This window comes from Myotis brandtii, unplaced genomic scaffold (genome assembly GCF_000412655.1).
Source record: "Myotis brandtii unplaced genomic scaffold, ASM41265v1 scaffold137, whole genome shotgun sequence".
Lineage (NCBI taxonomy): Eukaryota > Metazoa > Chordata > Mammalia > Chiroptera > Vespertilionidae > Myotis > Myotis brandtii.
This window is the reverse complement of record NW_005354874.1, coordinates 1,686,065-1,701,671: the sequence shown is the minus strand read 5'-3', so window position 1 is coordinate 1,701,671 and position 15,607 is coordinate 1,686,065. Positions and strand designations below refer to the sequence as shown.

General features: G+C 38.7%; 1 protein-coding gene across 7 annotated transcripts in view; it reads left to right on the top strand.

Annotated features, from left to right (window-relative positions):
- Positions 1-15,607, top strand: part of TASP1 (taspase, threonine aspartase, 1) — a 231,256-nt gene that overhangs the window by 19,825 nt on the left and 195,824 nt on the right. For all 7 annotated transcript variants that reach the window (XR_001360978.1, XR_001360977.1, XM_014535031.1 and 4 more), the window contains exons 3-4: positions 3,218-3,285; positions 5,109-5,177. Coding sequence is in view for 5 of the 7 variants with exons in the window: in XM_014535031.1 (XP_014390517.1) it covers positions 3,218-3,285; positions 5,109-5,177 (137 nt within the window). In the remaining 2 variants the exon portion in view is untranslated. The remainder of the gene's footprint in view (positions 1-3,217; positions 3,286-5,108; positions 5,178-15,607) is intronic.

The window sequence follows — 15,607 nt, the reverse complement described above, 5'->3', positions numbered from 1 at the left end:
GTGGTTCTTAACCTTCTGGCCCTTTAAATACAGTTCCTCATGTTGTGACCCAACCATAAAATTATTTTCGTTGCTACTTCATAACAGTAATGTTGCTACTGTTATGAATTGTAATGTAAATATCTGATATGCAGGATGGTCTTAGGCGACCCCTGTGAAAGGGTCGTTTGACCGCCAAAGGGGTCGAGACCCACAGGTTTCGAACCACTGATCTAGAGCCTAATATGCAAATTGTCCCCATGGGAGTTCGACTGGGAGACCGGGAGTTTGATTGCTCGCTATGATGTGTGCTGACCACCAGGGGGCGGCGCAGAACAAAGGAAGGCCCTGGCCAACAGCTGGGGAAGGGAGGTCCAGGCCGGCAGCTGGAAGGAAGGCCCTGGCTGGCATCTGGAAGGCCTCGATCTGCCCTGATCACTGACCAGGCCTAGGGACCCTACCTGTGCATGAATTTCGTGCACCGGGCCTCTAGTATAAATATATTTAGGTAGTGTTAAAACCAGACAAAGTAATTTTTTATACTCTGGTTTGTAGTTTTAAAAATGATTCTGTTGAAAAAAATTTTTTTGACCCCCATATTTGAGTATGGCCATCTTAGAGTCCATTTACACAGTGTTAGAACTAGTTTGCCTTTTTAATATGATATGTGAGGAATCTTAAAACCAGAGAGATTGAGTGGCTTCAGCCACATGGCTAGTTCCTGCTAAAGCCAGGTTGACAAACCCTTAAATGTGCCCTTAAGTCCTAATCTAGTGTGTTTGGCAATATATCAGCTTATAATCTCTACTTCAGAGGACAACACAGACAGACACTGTGAAATTTAACCCTTGAGTCCCTTATTATTGAAGAGTTTTGAGTTACAGAGCTGTGCACCTCTGCAAGGTCTGTTCAGTAGGCTTTTTTTTTTTTCCTGTAGTCATTTTTTACTTGCCTGTATTTAGTTTCTAAAGTTTATGACCTCCCGGAAAGAAGAAGGAATGGCTGGGTCTCCTTTTAACTTTGCTCAGACAGTCATAGAGTATGAGAGCAAGGTTAGCTTTGACCTGGCATTGAGGAGTGGAATTGTTTCTTTTTGTCAAACTGGTGGACTTCTGGGAAGTCTTATAGAATCTAATCCAGAAGAATTAACAAAAAGCAGATATATTTCATTTTCTTTCAAATGGTTGAGAAAAGATAGGTTAAGTTTGTGTCAATCTTCAGCCACACACGAGGACCCAGGAGGCTTCGAGATGTAGTTCTTAACCTTCCTTATGCTGTACTCCTATATGGCTTTGGGGCCTGGGTGGGGATGGGGTGGGGTGGGGGTTCAGAACTTTGATTAGAAGCCTAATTATCACAACAGTTTAAGGACTCTTGTCTTGGTTTCTTTCTTATTTACTAAACAATTAACCTTTTTAGGGAAACAAATTTCAGGGCCATTCTCTTGAGGAAGTTGCTGGGTGTTTATTAAGAGCCAGGGACCAGCCCTAACCAGTTTGGCTCAGTGGATAGAGCGACGGCCTGCGGACTGAAGGGTCCCGGGTTCGATTCCGGTCAAGGGCATGTACCTTGGTTGCGGGCACATCCCCAGTCAGGGGTGTGCAGGAGGCAGCTGATCCATGTTTCTCTCTCATCGATGTTTCTAACTCTCTATCCCTCTCCCTTCCTCTCTGTAAAAAAATCAATAAAATATATTAAAAAAAAAAAAAAAGAGCCAGGGACCAATAGAATTTCTAATAGGCAGGCAGGAATACGCCATCAGTGAGGTTTCAGAGACACCCTGGGCTTAAATTCCAGAGGATGTAAACGTTTGGGTAGGAGTGGTAGTATTGGTGGTGCGTGTGGTAGTATAGGTATGCTGTAACAACCCTCAGCTTCAAATGCTATTTAGAAACTAACTAGTTTTGTAAAGTTACTTTTAAGAATTCTGGATTCCCAAATAGCAGGTGCTTTCTTTTGGTCAACCAATAAGAACTTGAAGGGACTCTTTTCCCTGACACTACTTGGGTTATCAACTCCGGGCCAAAAACTCCTGACTTTGGAGACAGGTTTTTCAAAAAGGAGGAGAGGTGATCTTGATGAAACTTCTTTGGGGACATGAGCTATTTCTGGTGCTTCTCCCCAGAGAATAGTTTTTGAAAAAGAAGAGAAGGCATGGTATTAAAAAGGCTTCTGGTGGAGAAAGAAGCTATTAGATTTTTAAAACCACGTACAGTTAAGACAATAGTTTTATTGTTACTAGGAGAGCATCAGTTTGTAAGGACTGTTTATATAATACTACAGGCTCAGTGCACGAATTCATGCACAGGTGGGGTCCCTTGGCCTGGCCAGCAATTGGGGCCACTAGTGGTTGTCCAGGGAGAGGGGCCGCAGGAGGTTGGCCAGCCACCCTGATTGGGGCCGATGGGACCGGCCAGCTGGGTGGAGGGACCGTGGGAGGTTTGGCCGGCTTGGGGGAGGGACCACGGGAGGTTGGCTGTGGGAGCACACTGACCACCAGGGGTCAGCTCTTGCAGTGAGCGTCTTCCCCCTGGTGGTGAGTGCACATCATAGTGACCAGTTGTTCCGTTGTTCAATCACTTAGCCAGTTATATCCTATATGATAAAGAGGTAATATGCAAATTGACCATCATGCCCTCACACAAGATGGCCACCCCCATGTGGTCACAAGATGGCCGCCTCAAGATGGCTGGCAGGGGAGGGCAGTTGTGGGTGATCAGGCCAGCAGGGGAGGGCAGTTAGGGGTGACTAGGCCAGCAGGGGAGGGCAGTTGGGGGCAACTGGGCCTGCAAGGGAGGGCAGTTAGGGGCGACCACGCTGGCAGGGGAGGGCAATTAGGGGTGGCCGGGCTGGCAGGAGAGGGCAATTGGGGGCAATCGGGCCAGCAGGGGAGCAGTTAGTCATCGATTAGGATGGCAGGGGAGTGGTTAGGGTGTGATCAGGCTGGCAGGCAGAAGCGGTTAGGGGCAATCAAGCAGGCAGGCAGGCAGACAAGCGGTTGGGAGCTGGCAGTCCCAGGTTGTGAGAGGGATATCCCACTGCCGGTTTATGGGATCAGGCCTAAACCGGCAGTCGGATAACCCCCGAGGGGTCCCAGATTGGAGAGGGTGCAGGTGGGGCTATGGGACACCCCCCCCTCAGTGCACGAATTTTGTGCACCTGGCCTCTAGTATATAGATAAGCAAAGTCTGTGAAATTTTAATGAATACTAATAATTGGTTGGTTTGTTTCACTACAGGTGCAGGTTATCATTCGGAATCCAAAGCCAAGGAATATAAACATGTATGCAAACGAGCTTGTCAGAAGGTATAATAAAAATTTCCGTTTTGACTATAGAGGAGCTTTACTTTGAAATTCAAAATTTTAAGGGTTGTTGTATAAAATCATCCTTGGTTTGGACCATCAAATAATTTAGCTCATATTTGTGAGGTCTTTGTTTTATTTTGTGTTGTTTTATTCTCCAAATCATGCTTAGAACTTTTCTTCCTTTCCCAGATTAAAATCTGTATTTTTGGAATTATGGGCCCTTAATCATATATCTTTTAGTCTTTGCCAAGACGTTGAGCTCTATAGAAACAGCTCAAAGGCAGCCAATGTGTCTTTCTGTGAAGGTAAAAAAATATTAACAAATGAAAATGGGTGCTTTTCTTAGGGAGATCATCCCTTACATTTTCCTTCTGTTTTTCATCATGTAGTTTGTATCATGGAAATTCATTATCATTCCTGAGTTAGCTTTGCCCTTGTACTGAGTTGTGTGTTTTTTCTCTTTGGTTTTTGAGGTTTTGCTAAATTGTTGAATACTTAATGTGGAATGAGGAATGGAATCAGAAGAAATATTGTTTGTTTTTATTTTGATCCTGACTAAATACTCTTATAGGGAAACCCTTCATTTACTTCTACTTAAATAGAATGTTAATTGCGTATTGTATATCAAGTAAATGAATCTTTCAACCCTTTTTATTTCTATTTACATACCATTTAAAAGAAAGATTATACTTTGTTAGAGATCCAGGCTTTCTGTTACGAATGAAATCCCATAAATAAATAAGAATATTTTCTTCTAGAGATATTTTTAAAAATTTATAATAAAGTGAAAAGTTCTCAAAGTGCTTTTATATTTTTTGTCCTTTATTTTCAAAGTGTGAAATCTTTTCATTATCTAAAAAGAAATGTTTTTCTTATGTAGAACAACTATAGTCCTAGAAATCTAATACATTTGGAGTATATACTCAGCCTCCTCAATTTATACAATGAATGAACTTTTTTGTTTTTAAATATATTTTATTGATTTTTTACAGAGAGGAAGGGAGAGGGATAGAGAGTTAGAAACATCGATGAGAGAGAAACATGGATCAGCTGCCTCCTGCACACCCCTGACTGGGGATGTGCCCACAACCAAGGTACATGCCCTTGACCGGAATCGAACCCGGGACCCTTAAGTCCGCAGGCCGATGCTCTATCCACTGAGCCAAACCGGTTAGGGCAATGAATGAACTTCTTAAAAGTTTAATGCAATTCTGACAGATCAATGATTTTCTCTCATCCTTGATGTTTCTTTCTCTCTCTTCTCTCTTCTTCTCTGAAATTAATAAAAAATATATTAAAAGTTTAATCCAGTTCTGTTTGAGCTTTCTCTTTATAGACTAACTTGGAGCTTTAATAGTTCATTTAGCAATCAGTCTTCCTTGTCTTTCTTTCCTCTCTTAACTTATATTCAAGAAGCAAGGAAGCAAGGTGATTTTATAGACCTTTACTCTGTGTAATTTATATTACAAAAGAATATGATTTGTGCCTGGCCAGTGTGGCTCAGTGGTTGAGTGTTGACCTATGAACCAGGAGGTCACGGTTTGATTCCTGATCAGGGCACATGCTCGGGTTGTTGGAGGTGTGGAGGAGGCAGCCAATCAATGATTCGCTCTCATCATTGATGTTCCTATCTCTCTCCCTGTCCCTTCCTCTCTGAAATCAATAAAAATATATTAAAACAAAACAAACGCCAATTTTGTTTCCCTTGTCGGAGGAGATATATGAGAAAAAATATTGCTGTGAGAAATGTCTGATATTTTACTGCCTATGTTTTTGAGAAGTTGTGGTTTTACAATGAATAATCTCTCCCCTTGGTTTCATAGGCAATTGAAAAGCTACAGGCTGGTGCTCTTGCAACAGATGCAGTGACTGCAGCTCTGGTGGAACTTGAGGTATTTCTTTTCTTTACATTTTATTTAAAATATTTGTGAGTATGTTTGTTATTCTTAAATGACATGAAACTGCCGAGTTAGTCAACCATCAATTATATGACCAGTGTTTACCAACAATATTAACTAAATTGTGAAGAAGCCTATGATATTGTTAGATTGTTTTTATTGGGGATTTCTCTGAGTAATATAAGAAAGTTAGTTAAGTTCCTTTTTCCCATTTTGTGAGATTCATGGATATAAAAGTCACTAGTTACTTAACATTACTGGATACTTACATATCCTCCACATTTTTAGTAGGAAAATTCCTGAAGTTAACTCCCCTAAAAGTAATATGTTTAGAAAACAAAAATTTCCAACTATTTATAAGTGTCTTAAGTGGAAGGGAAAATTTTCTTTCCAACCTAATGGTTCAGTATATATTCTGAAGCTATGCTCTGTGAAGCATGTCTTGTCCAACGTGGTTGTTAGGTTGGTTTCCAGTTACTGGAGACGTTTAGGAATTCAGTGGGGAGGTGCTCAAGTTTGCTCTAATTCTTTGTACTCCAGATTGAGGGTCTCTCAGCTCTCTTAGTGTGGAACCGTGATTATGAGTTTGTCCAGGGGATGTTGAGGCCTTCAGAAGACCAACTTCTGCCACTCACACTTAGAGAAGATAGATTTATGTTAGTTTAGAGCAGTGATGGCGAACCTTTTGAGCTCGGCATGTCAGCATTTTGAAAAACCCTAACTTAACTCTGGTGCTGTGTCACATATAGAAATTTTTTGATATTTGCATCCATAGTAAAACAAAGACTTATATTTTTGATATTTATTTTATATATTTAAATGCCATTTAAAAAAACTCAACCAAAAAAATGAGTTCGTGTGTCACCTCTGACACACGTGTCATAGGTTCGCCATCACTGGTTTAGAGGATTAGAATTAATAAATAGTTTGTTGGTTGAGAAGACTACTTGGGGAATCAAATAAGATAGGAAGATAAAATAGTGATGAGTTTGATGGAGAAGGGGATGGTTAGAGTAGATCTTCCCAAGTTGACTAGATTGTGGCCCTTGTGTTTAGGCTCTCATATCAGGACACTTACCCTGTCATGCCAGGCCCTGCTTTTCCCTGTGAAAATTGCCCAGTGCCTAAAGTCATAGCACTGTTTTCTGTATATTCCCTGAGCTGCACTTTTGATCATGCTTTATACATTTTAATTTCTCCTGTTAATACTTTCAGCTTGGTTTTAGCCAAGGAAGGTAAACAAACATGGTGGGCACCAGTTCTATTATAGTTTGGTCCCAGAGGCATCTGACTTGGGGATATGTGGTCCTTTCCTATTGTGACTGATACCAGTTCTACTAATTATTAGCCATATGTCTGTGGGAACCTCACACCTCTCCTTGATCCAGTTTTTTCATTATAATATGGGGATAATAATGCCTGCTTTACAGAGCTGTGAAGATTAACTGAATTAATATGACAATGTGTGGTACATAGTAAGCAGTTCATAACTGTTAGCAATTATTACTATTAGGAGGTGTTTTAGAAATGATATATATGATGTGAATATTTATAGTAGCTATTAATAACAAGTTTTATAATGTCAAAGAAAGGTTAATTATATATTGTGGATAAGAGGAGAAAAGAAATGCAAGAAAGAAGATTGATGTATACTTAGCACCAAATCTTACCTTTACTCAACACATCCACACAAGGAAAGCTTCATCTAATTTAATTCAGTTGTTAATTGCAAATTACTCTCCTTTGTGCAGAAGATGATGTTCTGAGATTATCTGAGATTACTGGTGTATGGAGTCACTCTCGGTCTGGGGAATGAAGGTTAATGAATAGCTAAAGGATATACTATAATGGCAACTATGAATACAAAATTGAGTAAAATTAAGTTTTCCTTTTTCTTTTCATTTTAGAATAACTTTTATTTCTCCAAGTCATATTTATATCATATTGACTATTTCATTACATTCCTCCCCAGTGAAGTATCAATCATTTCTTAAAAATTTACTTATTTATACTTAAAATGATTTAAATTACATTTGGAATAATGTGTTACACATAAGTAAGTGAACTTTATAATTCTGAATGATGATCTGTGTTTTTTAAGAGTGTGGGCATGTGAAGTTTTTTTTAAACATGTTTTATTATTTTTGATTGTTATAGAATACTGTTCTAAGTGAGATTAGTGTACTTTCCCCCATTAATTTATTAAATTTGGGGAAGACTTTCAGTGAATTATCTTTATTTTTATTTATTTATTTTTTCAGTGAATTATCTTTAAAAATTCATTCTTATGTGGAATCTTTGATTAAAATGTATATTAGTAGTTTAAAGGCTAAGGCTAACCTGGAATCTTTCTGAATCTTAAAAATTATGTTGGGCCTGGCTGGCATGGCTCAGTGGTTGATTGTCGACATATGAACCAGGAGGTCATGGTTTGGGTGCATGCCCGGGTTGTGGCTAGATCCTGTCAGGGTGTTGGGGGGGGCATGCAGGAGGCAGTCGATTAATGATTCTCTCTCATCATTGATGTTTCTATCTCTCTCTCCCTCTCTCTTCCTCTCTGAAATCAATAAAAATATATTAAAAAAAGAATTATGTTGGAAGTCATGTTATAGTGTCTCCTACAGTTTCAGTCATCTTGCATAATTGTGATTCGTAACCTTTAAACAGGGTGAGGTTTTCTTTCTTTTTTTAAAAATTATTTATTGCTGAGAGAGAGAGAAAGAGAGAGAGAGATTGATTGATTTGTTCTCCCACTTATGTATGCAGTCATTGATTGATTCTTATCTATGCCCCCACTGGGGATGGAATTTGCAACCTGGATATATCAGGACAACACTCTTAACAAACTGAGCTACTTGGCCAAGGCTAAGTAGAGTGAGGTTTTCAAATAAAGAGTTGAAGTATTGTAATAGTTTGGGTCAATGGAAAGACATATGAAAATCAGATTCTAATATTTTCTGTACTTCAAGAAATATAAGCAACAATATTGAGTCCTTTCACTCTACTGAAAAGTCCTAGAGGGTCTGATTATGTTTATTGAACATAATTACTTATCTTTGGTTTTGATCAATCTATTCAGTAGAGTTTTAATTCGATCTTTTAAGTCTTGTCCTACTTATTGACTAGATATGGACAGTCATACCATTTCTTTTGGACTTTGGGATATACTTTTTGACTAAAACAAAACTGTACTTTTAAAACTTGCCTGTTACATTATTACTTAGGCAGATAATGAAAATCAATTTGAATTTCTTGAACACTTTACTGATTATAAATTGATATGACTGAAATGCTTTATTGTTCTATGTTGGCTAGAAGGGGTTTCTGGCTTTGTATTTTGAAAAATATGAAAATTTGCAGTTAACCCAAGTAGTATAAAGTTCTCTGATCTCAATTCGACATCATACAGGAGGAAGAGACCAAGTGAAAGAAAAGAAAGTTTATATATGTATGTATGATATACAACCAAAAAATGATGTGGCTAAGTGACCTACATTTAATATAGTCCATCTAGAGCAGGGGTGGGCAAACTTTTTGACTCGAGGGCCACAATGGGTTCTTAAACTGGACCGGAGGGCCGGAACAAAAGCATGGATGGAGTGTTTGTGTGAACTAATATAAATTCAAAGTAAACATCATTACATAAAAGGGTACGGTCTTTTTTTTTTTTTTAGTTTTATTCATTTCAAACGGGCCCGGCCCGCGGGCCGTAGTTTGCCCACGGCTGATCTAGAGTCATCATTGTTCAGCTTTTCTTGGAACCTATTACCTTGTGTAGTTACCTATATCTCATTTACCAGTACAGACAAGTGGTGTTTTCCTAAGATTACCATTTCTTGGCACTAGATTCGGTGTTTCTTACATTTAAATAAGGGAGGAGGGCTGAGCTCATAAGTTCCTACCTATTAAACTGATTAGCTTCTCTCTTCAGGGTTTTGGGAGGGAAGTGGCCACTCCGTAGGAGAGGTGTTTTGTAGTGTGAAAGTGAAAATGATATGACACCAAGTACAATTTGTTTATCTTCAAAATATGGGGAAGGAAATAGATCAGTTTTTAGATCATGTTTTAATAATTTATTATTAAATGTATTTGGTCCCATTGTTTCATTTAGCTATATATAGCTTTTTTGGTATTATCTTTATAACTAATGGTGACTTATATCCATTGGATAGTACAACTCTGATTTCAATCACAGTAGAGAAGATAAATATTGTGAAACAATTTGATCTTTATAGCTAGGGCTATGCATTTGGAAGACAGTTGCTTTCATGGCTGCTTTTGCAATAGTTTTGGTTCAGGTAGTGACAGTGAATTTTAAATTCTAAAGATAATTTTGCACATTTTACATGGTACAGCTTCTGATATGAATTTTTTCTTTGAGAAAATTGGATATAGGTCTGGGTGAGTCATGATGCCACTTCTATAGTAGGAAGTATTTTATAGATTGGGATAGAAAATGAGCTAGAACTCATTAAATAATTACGGAAGCTCCCTTTGCAAATCGATTAAAAAATACTTTTATTGATTTCAGAGAGGAAGGGAGAGGGAGAGAGAGAAACATCCTATATAATAAAAGCGTAGTATGCAAATTGTCCCCTCGACCGGGAGTTCGACCAGGGTAAGGGAGGGAGGCCCCAGCCAGTGGTGGCAGCAGGCGGCCAGGGGAAGGGAGGGAGTACCCAGCCGGTGGCCGGCAGCCGGCAGCCGCTGGGGACCCTACCAGTGCACGAATTTCACGCACTGGGCCTCAATGATGAGAGAGAATCATTGATCAGCTGCCTCCTGCATGCTTCCTACTGGGGTTTGAGCCCACAACCCGGGTATGTGCCCTTGACTGAAATCGAGCCCAGGACCCTTCAGTCTGTAGACTGATGCTCTATCCATTGATCCAAACCAGCCAGGGCTTGATTTTTTTTTTTTTAAGTACTAAGGCCTGGTTATAAAATTCTAATAAGAAATAATAGATGAAATTTGAGTGACAAACCTTTGAGAAATTATTTGTAGTTGTGTGTGAGAAAACTGATGAAAGTGAGATTTTGAAACTCTTGATGTAGCTAGCCTTTGAGAGATTTTGATTAATTCATTTTAAAATCTGGTTATTTTGCTAGGTGGAATACTCTGCGTTAAAGGTAGTGATGGGTATAGCTTTTACATTTCATATAGTGAAAGACAAATTGTATAGGCTCCTTTATTAAAAATATTTTGTTGAGTTTATGTTATTCTAAGTGGACCCTGCAGTTATTTCATTCATCCTTAAAGGCTCCCTATGGTCAGGGGAGATGGTAATTAATAGTTGAAACTAGTTTATTGTCCAAATGCTTCAGCATTTAAAGAGCAGATTCTGTTGGGCACAAGTTTTTATATTTGTCTGCTAAAAATAATCTGTTGTCTTTGGATCTCTATATAATCTAATATAATACTTATAAACTCTAGGAAAATACTTTAAGAAGTAACTTTTTATCCAGATGGCTAGTAATTTGGGATATGAGAGAAAAAATAAACCTATTGCATTGTTATATACTTATATTATTATATATAATACTAGAGGCTCGGTGCACGACATTCATGCACTTGGGGGGGGGGCGGTCCCTCAGCCTGGCCTGTGCCTTTTCGAAGTCCAGGAGCCCACGGGGAGCGGGCTTAAGACTCAGTCGTTCATCCTTAGTCTTGCCACGGAGGTGGGCTGCTGTGCTTGCCAGCCGTCAGCCCGGCTTGTGGCTGAGCGGTGCTCCCCCTGTGGGAGTGCACTGACCACCAGGGGGCAGCTCCTGCATTGAGCGTCTGCCCCCTGGTGGTCAGTGCACATCATAGTGACCGGTCATTCTGCTGTTCAGTTGATTTGCATATTACCCTTTTATTATATAGGATTGTTACACATTTATTTGTATCTCTGCATCTCTTATAGCCACAGCTAGCTCAGCATGCATTTCTCTAAAATAGGAATCCTCAAAATGTCATCACTGTTGAATAGTCAGCTGTTGGTGGACCATTGCCAGGCACTTCTGTGCAGCTGCAGGATTAGGCCACACCTTCTTCCTTTGGCTGGAATTATTTGTGTGCCCCAGAGGGGAGGGAGAGCACCTAAGGCCTGCTAGTCCTTGAAATGCTTAGTGGTATGGAGATGATGTAACTAGCTGCTGGCATATCTAGGTTGGAAGGGAACACTGGGAAGGAATGATCTGACCCCTTTTCTCTCACCAAACCTGTAGCGAGTTCACTTGTGGGACTTCTTTGTGAGTAGATGCTTCACCACACCCTGCTCCCTATCCCAGTTAAGTGTTTGCATTTTATTGCAAAAAAGTGGGGGTATCTGCTTTGCAGTCATTTCTGTTTATTTGGTAGGTTAAACATTACTTAAATTAATGAGCATCTTCACTTGGCTGCATATTTTCTTTTCTTTTGCAGAAATCATCTTTTCATGAGCAGAGGGTAGCTGAGTATTTCCGTGGTTCCTTGTTTCCTCCTTCCCTCCCCTCCCCCATAGGACTGACCACACGGGAAAGACAGATTGATGCATTTAGCTCACAAGTGCCCATTAACTGTAATGTGACTGATGAGTCTAATTTTAGACCTACTACCGTTGAAAGTCCCATTTTTCTTTTGATAATATCCTTTATTCTCTGTAATGGGGAAGAGGTCCTGTTTTTATGTATGTGAAGCAAGGAGTTTTACTTTTTTTCTTTTTTAGTACTTAAAATGTTTTTATTGCATGAAATTTGAGTTTTGACTTTAGATGCTCTTTTTCCTCTTCTTCAACTTTGTGTCATTGATTATTTTAGTCAAATCCCTATTTTGCCTGTCTGTTTAGCAGTATTTCCAGGGGTGCTTCAATATTTCTGTGTATTCTGCCTGTTTATAGAGTCTTTATGTTTCTCTGCATTTTTTTGTTTTATTTTTTGAGGTGTACACACACAGTTACACTTCATGGAGTTGCATCCAGCCAAGTATCCATGTTCTTCTTGTGAAGAGGCAGAAAAAATCACCTCTCCCAAGAATTTCCACCTTCTGACCAAGGGAAATGTGTCGTGAAGAGCTGTACGCAGATGGAGGCAACTTGTTTGCTTGTTCTGCTGCTACAGCATTGATTTAATTAGAAGACAGGCTGTGGGTGGCCATGTGCAGACAAAGAAGCACCAGACAAGAGCCCAGTTAGCCTGGGACAGTAAAAGTAAGTTACGCTCTTTTAAGAACACTTCTGAGTACTGATGCTGATTCTTGCCTTTCATACTAAGGGGCAACTTGTAACTTACTGTTTGTGCTTACGCATTAGGTACATCTGTTCTTTTTCTGAGATCCTAGAAATGAAACGTACTCTCTAGCACAAAGTACCTGCTTAATGGAAAATCGGTGCTCTTGTTTCCTTTCAGGCTTTTTTTAGACTAAAAAGAACCCTGAATGCATTATTACATTCTAGATTAATTTTACACGGCATCAACACTGTGTGTCAGTTTTTAACTAGGTCAAACCCTTAAGTACAGAACTTGTTATGTTTTACTTTGTACTGATAGTTCCCCTTTCTAGCCATTTCTTAATGAGCTGTATTCATTTGGCTGAGTCTTTTAGAAGATGTGGCCCAAGACCAGTTCCCAAGGAACATGTAGCTTTATATGTGAACCCTTATTTTGCTTTGGGAATTGTTTCTCTCTGAGAATATATTACATTTTGGAATTCAGTTTTGAGCTACTTTAAGCTACATTTGGTAGTAATCCTGTGTTTTAGCTCTGTGGAAGCAATTTAGACTTTTGGATTAAGTGTAACATGTCTTCTTGTCCTGTATTCATAGAGATATTAGATTCATTGGCCTTTGGATTTACAGTGTGACTGTTGAATCATTGTGTGTGTGTGTGTGTGTGTGTGTGTGTGTGTGTGTGTGTGTTTATCTATATCATTTGGGCATCAATTTTATAATCTGATTTTATTTATTTATTTTGTGCTTTTGGTAATGAAGCAACTAGGCTAAGAAGAGTTTTCTGTGTTCAGCAAAATCACAGGCTGATGTCATGATGTCAAGCTGAAAGACTGCCTTTAGATTTTACATTTTTGTCCATCTCTCAAACTCAGGCCCTTATTCAGAATCTGGATAGGAATGAGAAAGTGATATAATTTTTAGGAATCCCATCAAGATAACCTGATCCAAAGCAGAATAAACTATTTTTTTAATTTATTTTCTCTATCATCTAATTTTTATATGGGTAGCAGGCTTTACCTAAGTGTTAGAATAATGAAGGCTGCATCTCACTATAGGAAAACAAACAGCTTAAGGTTGAATTCTAGGCATCTTTGTGCTTTTGCCATTCCAGCTGCCAGGGAGTTTGTGCTGGCAGCCATTCTCACTCAGGTCAGCCTCCGGCATGGTAGACATGCTTACTGACAGTTCATGACATGTATATACTGTAACATAGGGCGTCAACACTACAACACTTATTAGACTTCTCAGAAAATTCAGAGTGAAGAGCTTATGTTTTCCTCTCTTGGAATATGTGCAGATGTTAACATTTTCTAGTGGGTTGGAAGTCTTTTTAATAAAAAGCACAGTTATAAGTTTCTACTCAAAAGTTAGCAACCCCCTCCCCATTCTGACCATGTCCTCACCTCATGATAGAAGGATGGTTTAAGTTATTATAATTCCATGGTCTGTTGGGATTTTTTTGAGTGATATTTTCATATTATTGTCAACATGGCTAAAAGGTGTAATTATTTAGGTTGAAGGGAAGTGAAAGTGGATGCCAAATTTAGCTTTACTAGAGCAGCAGCTACATTTGTCTTTTCCATTGTAGCTCATGTGGAAAAGACAATTCCAGGTACCACGTGTGCTAAGCTCTTCCCGGACATCATAAAGAATCCAACTAAAATAAAGTTTAAAACTATTTCAGATGTGCACGTCTGCTGAAGCCAATACTTTATTTTAGAGATCTGTGTTATATTTGACAAGTAACTCTTTGTACTGTGATTCTGTGGCTTTCAATTAAAAAAATAAAAATAAGCTGCTGTGATGTCATTTTTCTGCATAATTATATATGTTTATGTGATAATTAGGCAGATTACTAATAGAAATGAGGTAAGGACAGATGTGCAGTGCTTTTTTATTAAAATATTTTAAATAATAAATTAGAGAAAAATATGGTGCCGTTTTTGACAGACTATTGTATGCTAGATTAACATGTGCTCTAATGAACAAATATCAACATTTGTGGCATTTATTCTGGCTTTTCCCAAAGAGCGTGATGCTTCAAGAAGATCATAAAATGTCCTAGTTCCTAATTCATATGCTGTTGTGTGTGAGGTTTTTTTTTTTAAACAAACTATGTTTTCTTTTGTGTAATTGAATAGTTAAAAAAATGAACTGTCACAGATACTAAAATTGCATATTCAACATACTATATTTGACTCAAGTGTTCACAGTGTGATGCAAACAAACGTTCTCTCAACTTGCTTCCAGGATAGCTAAAATATTACTTTAACACACTTTTAAAGCAGAGCACTGTAACGATTTGGCTAGATGTAATTCTGGACTGTCTAAGTTGAGTAATTTCCTCAGGCATTCCAACTTTGATCAACCACAGCAAGAACTTTTAGCTTGTCTGTAAAGCAGCCAGTGGATCTGTAAATATGTCCTGAGGTAGAGAGAAAAGAGAGAATGCCAGAAACGAAAGAACACTTTCTATCCTAAGAAGCAGCTACAGAGTGAAAATGGAAAGGTTTTTGTTTTCCTAGGAACTCATTTTAGGCAATTGAGGCTCTGATGCCTAACTATGCCCTGTGGTTCTGTACTAATGAATGAAAGATACTTCATTTGGGCCTAATAAAAATGTTTACTGGCTAACTCTGCTGAAACTTATTGGTTAAAGTCCATTAATTGTTAAATTTTTCATTCTTTACTAATATAATATTAATTGACTAAAAACCTAAACATATGTATCTCAGTAAAGCATGTCTTAGTTGTTTTTAATTGGCTAATATTTGGGTGAAAATATTCTTACATGACCCTGTTTTGGATAGTAACTCTAAGAACAGGCAGTACCACTAAACAAATAATCTCATATACCTTTTGTTTTTAATACATGGATGAAAATAGATTTTCTGGTTTTTATTTTCAGTCACCTGAAAATGAATTTGCAAACCTCTACAGTTTTCTGTATGGAAGCATTAACTAAGAATATTTATAATGGCCATAGCCGGTTTGGCTCAGTGGATAGAGTGTCGGCCTGCGGACTGAAAGGTCCCAAAAGGTCCCAGGTTCGATTCCGGTCAGGGGCATGTACCTTGGTTGCGGGCACATCTCCGGTGGGAGGTGTGCAGGAGGAAGCTGATCGATGTTTCTCTCTCATTGATGTTTCTAACTCTCTATCTCTCTCCCTTCCTCTCTGTAAAAAATCAATAATATATATATACTAGAGGCCCGGTGCACAAAAATTTGTGCACTC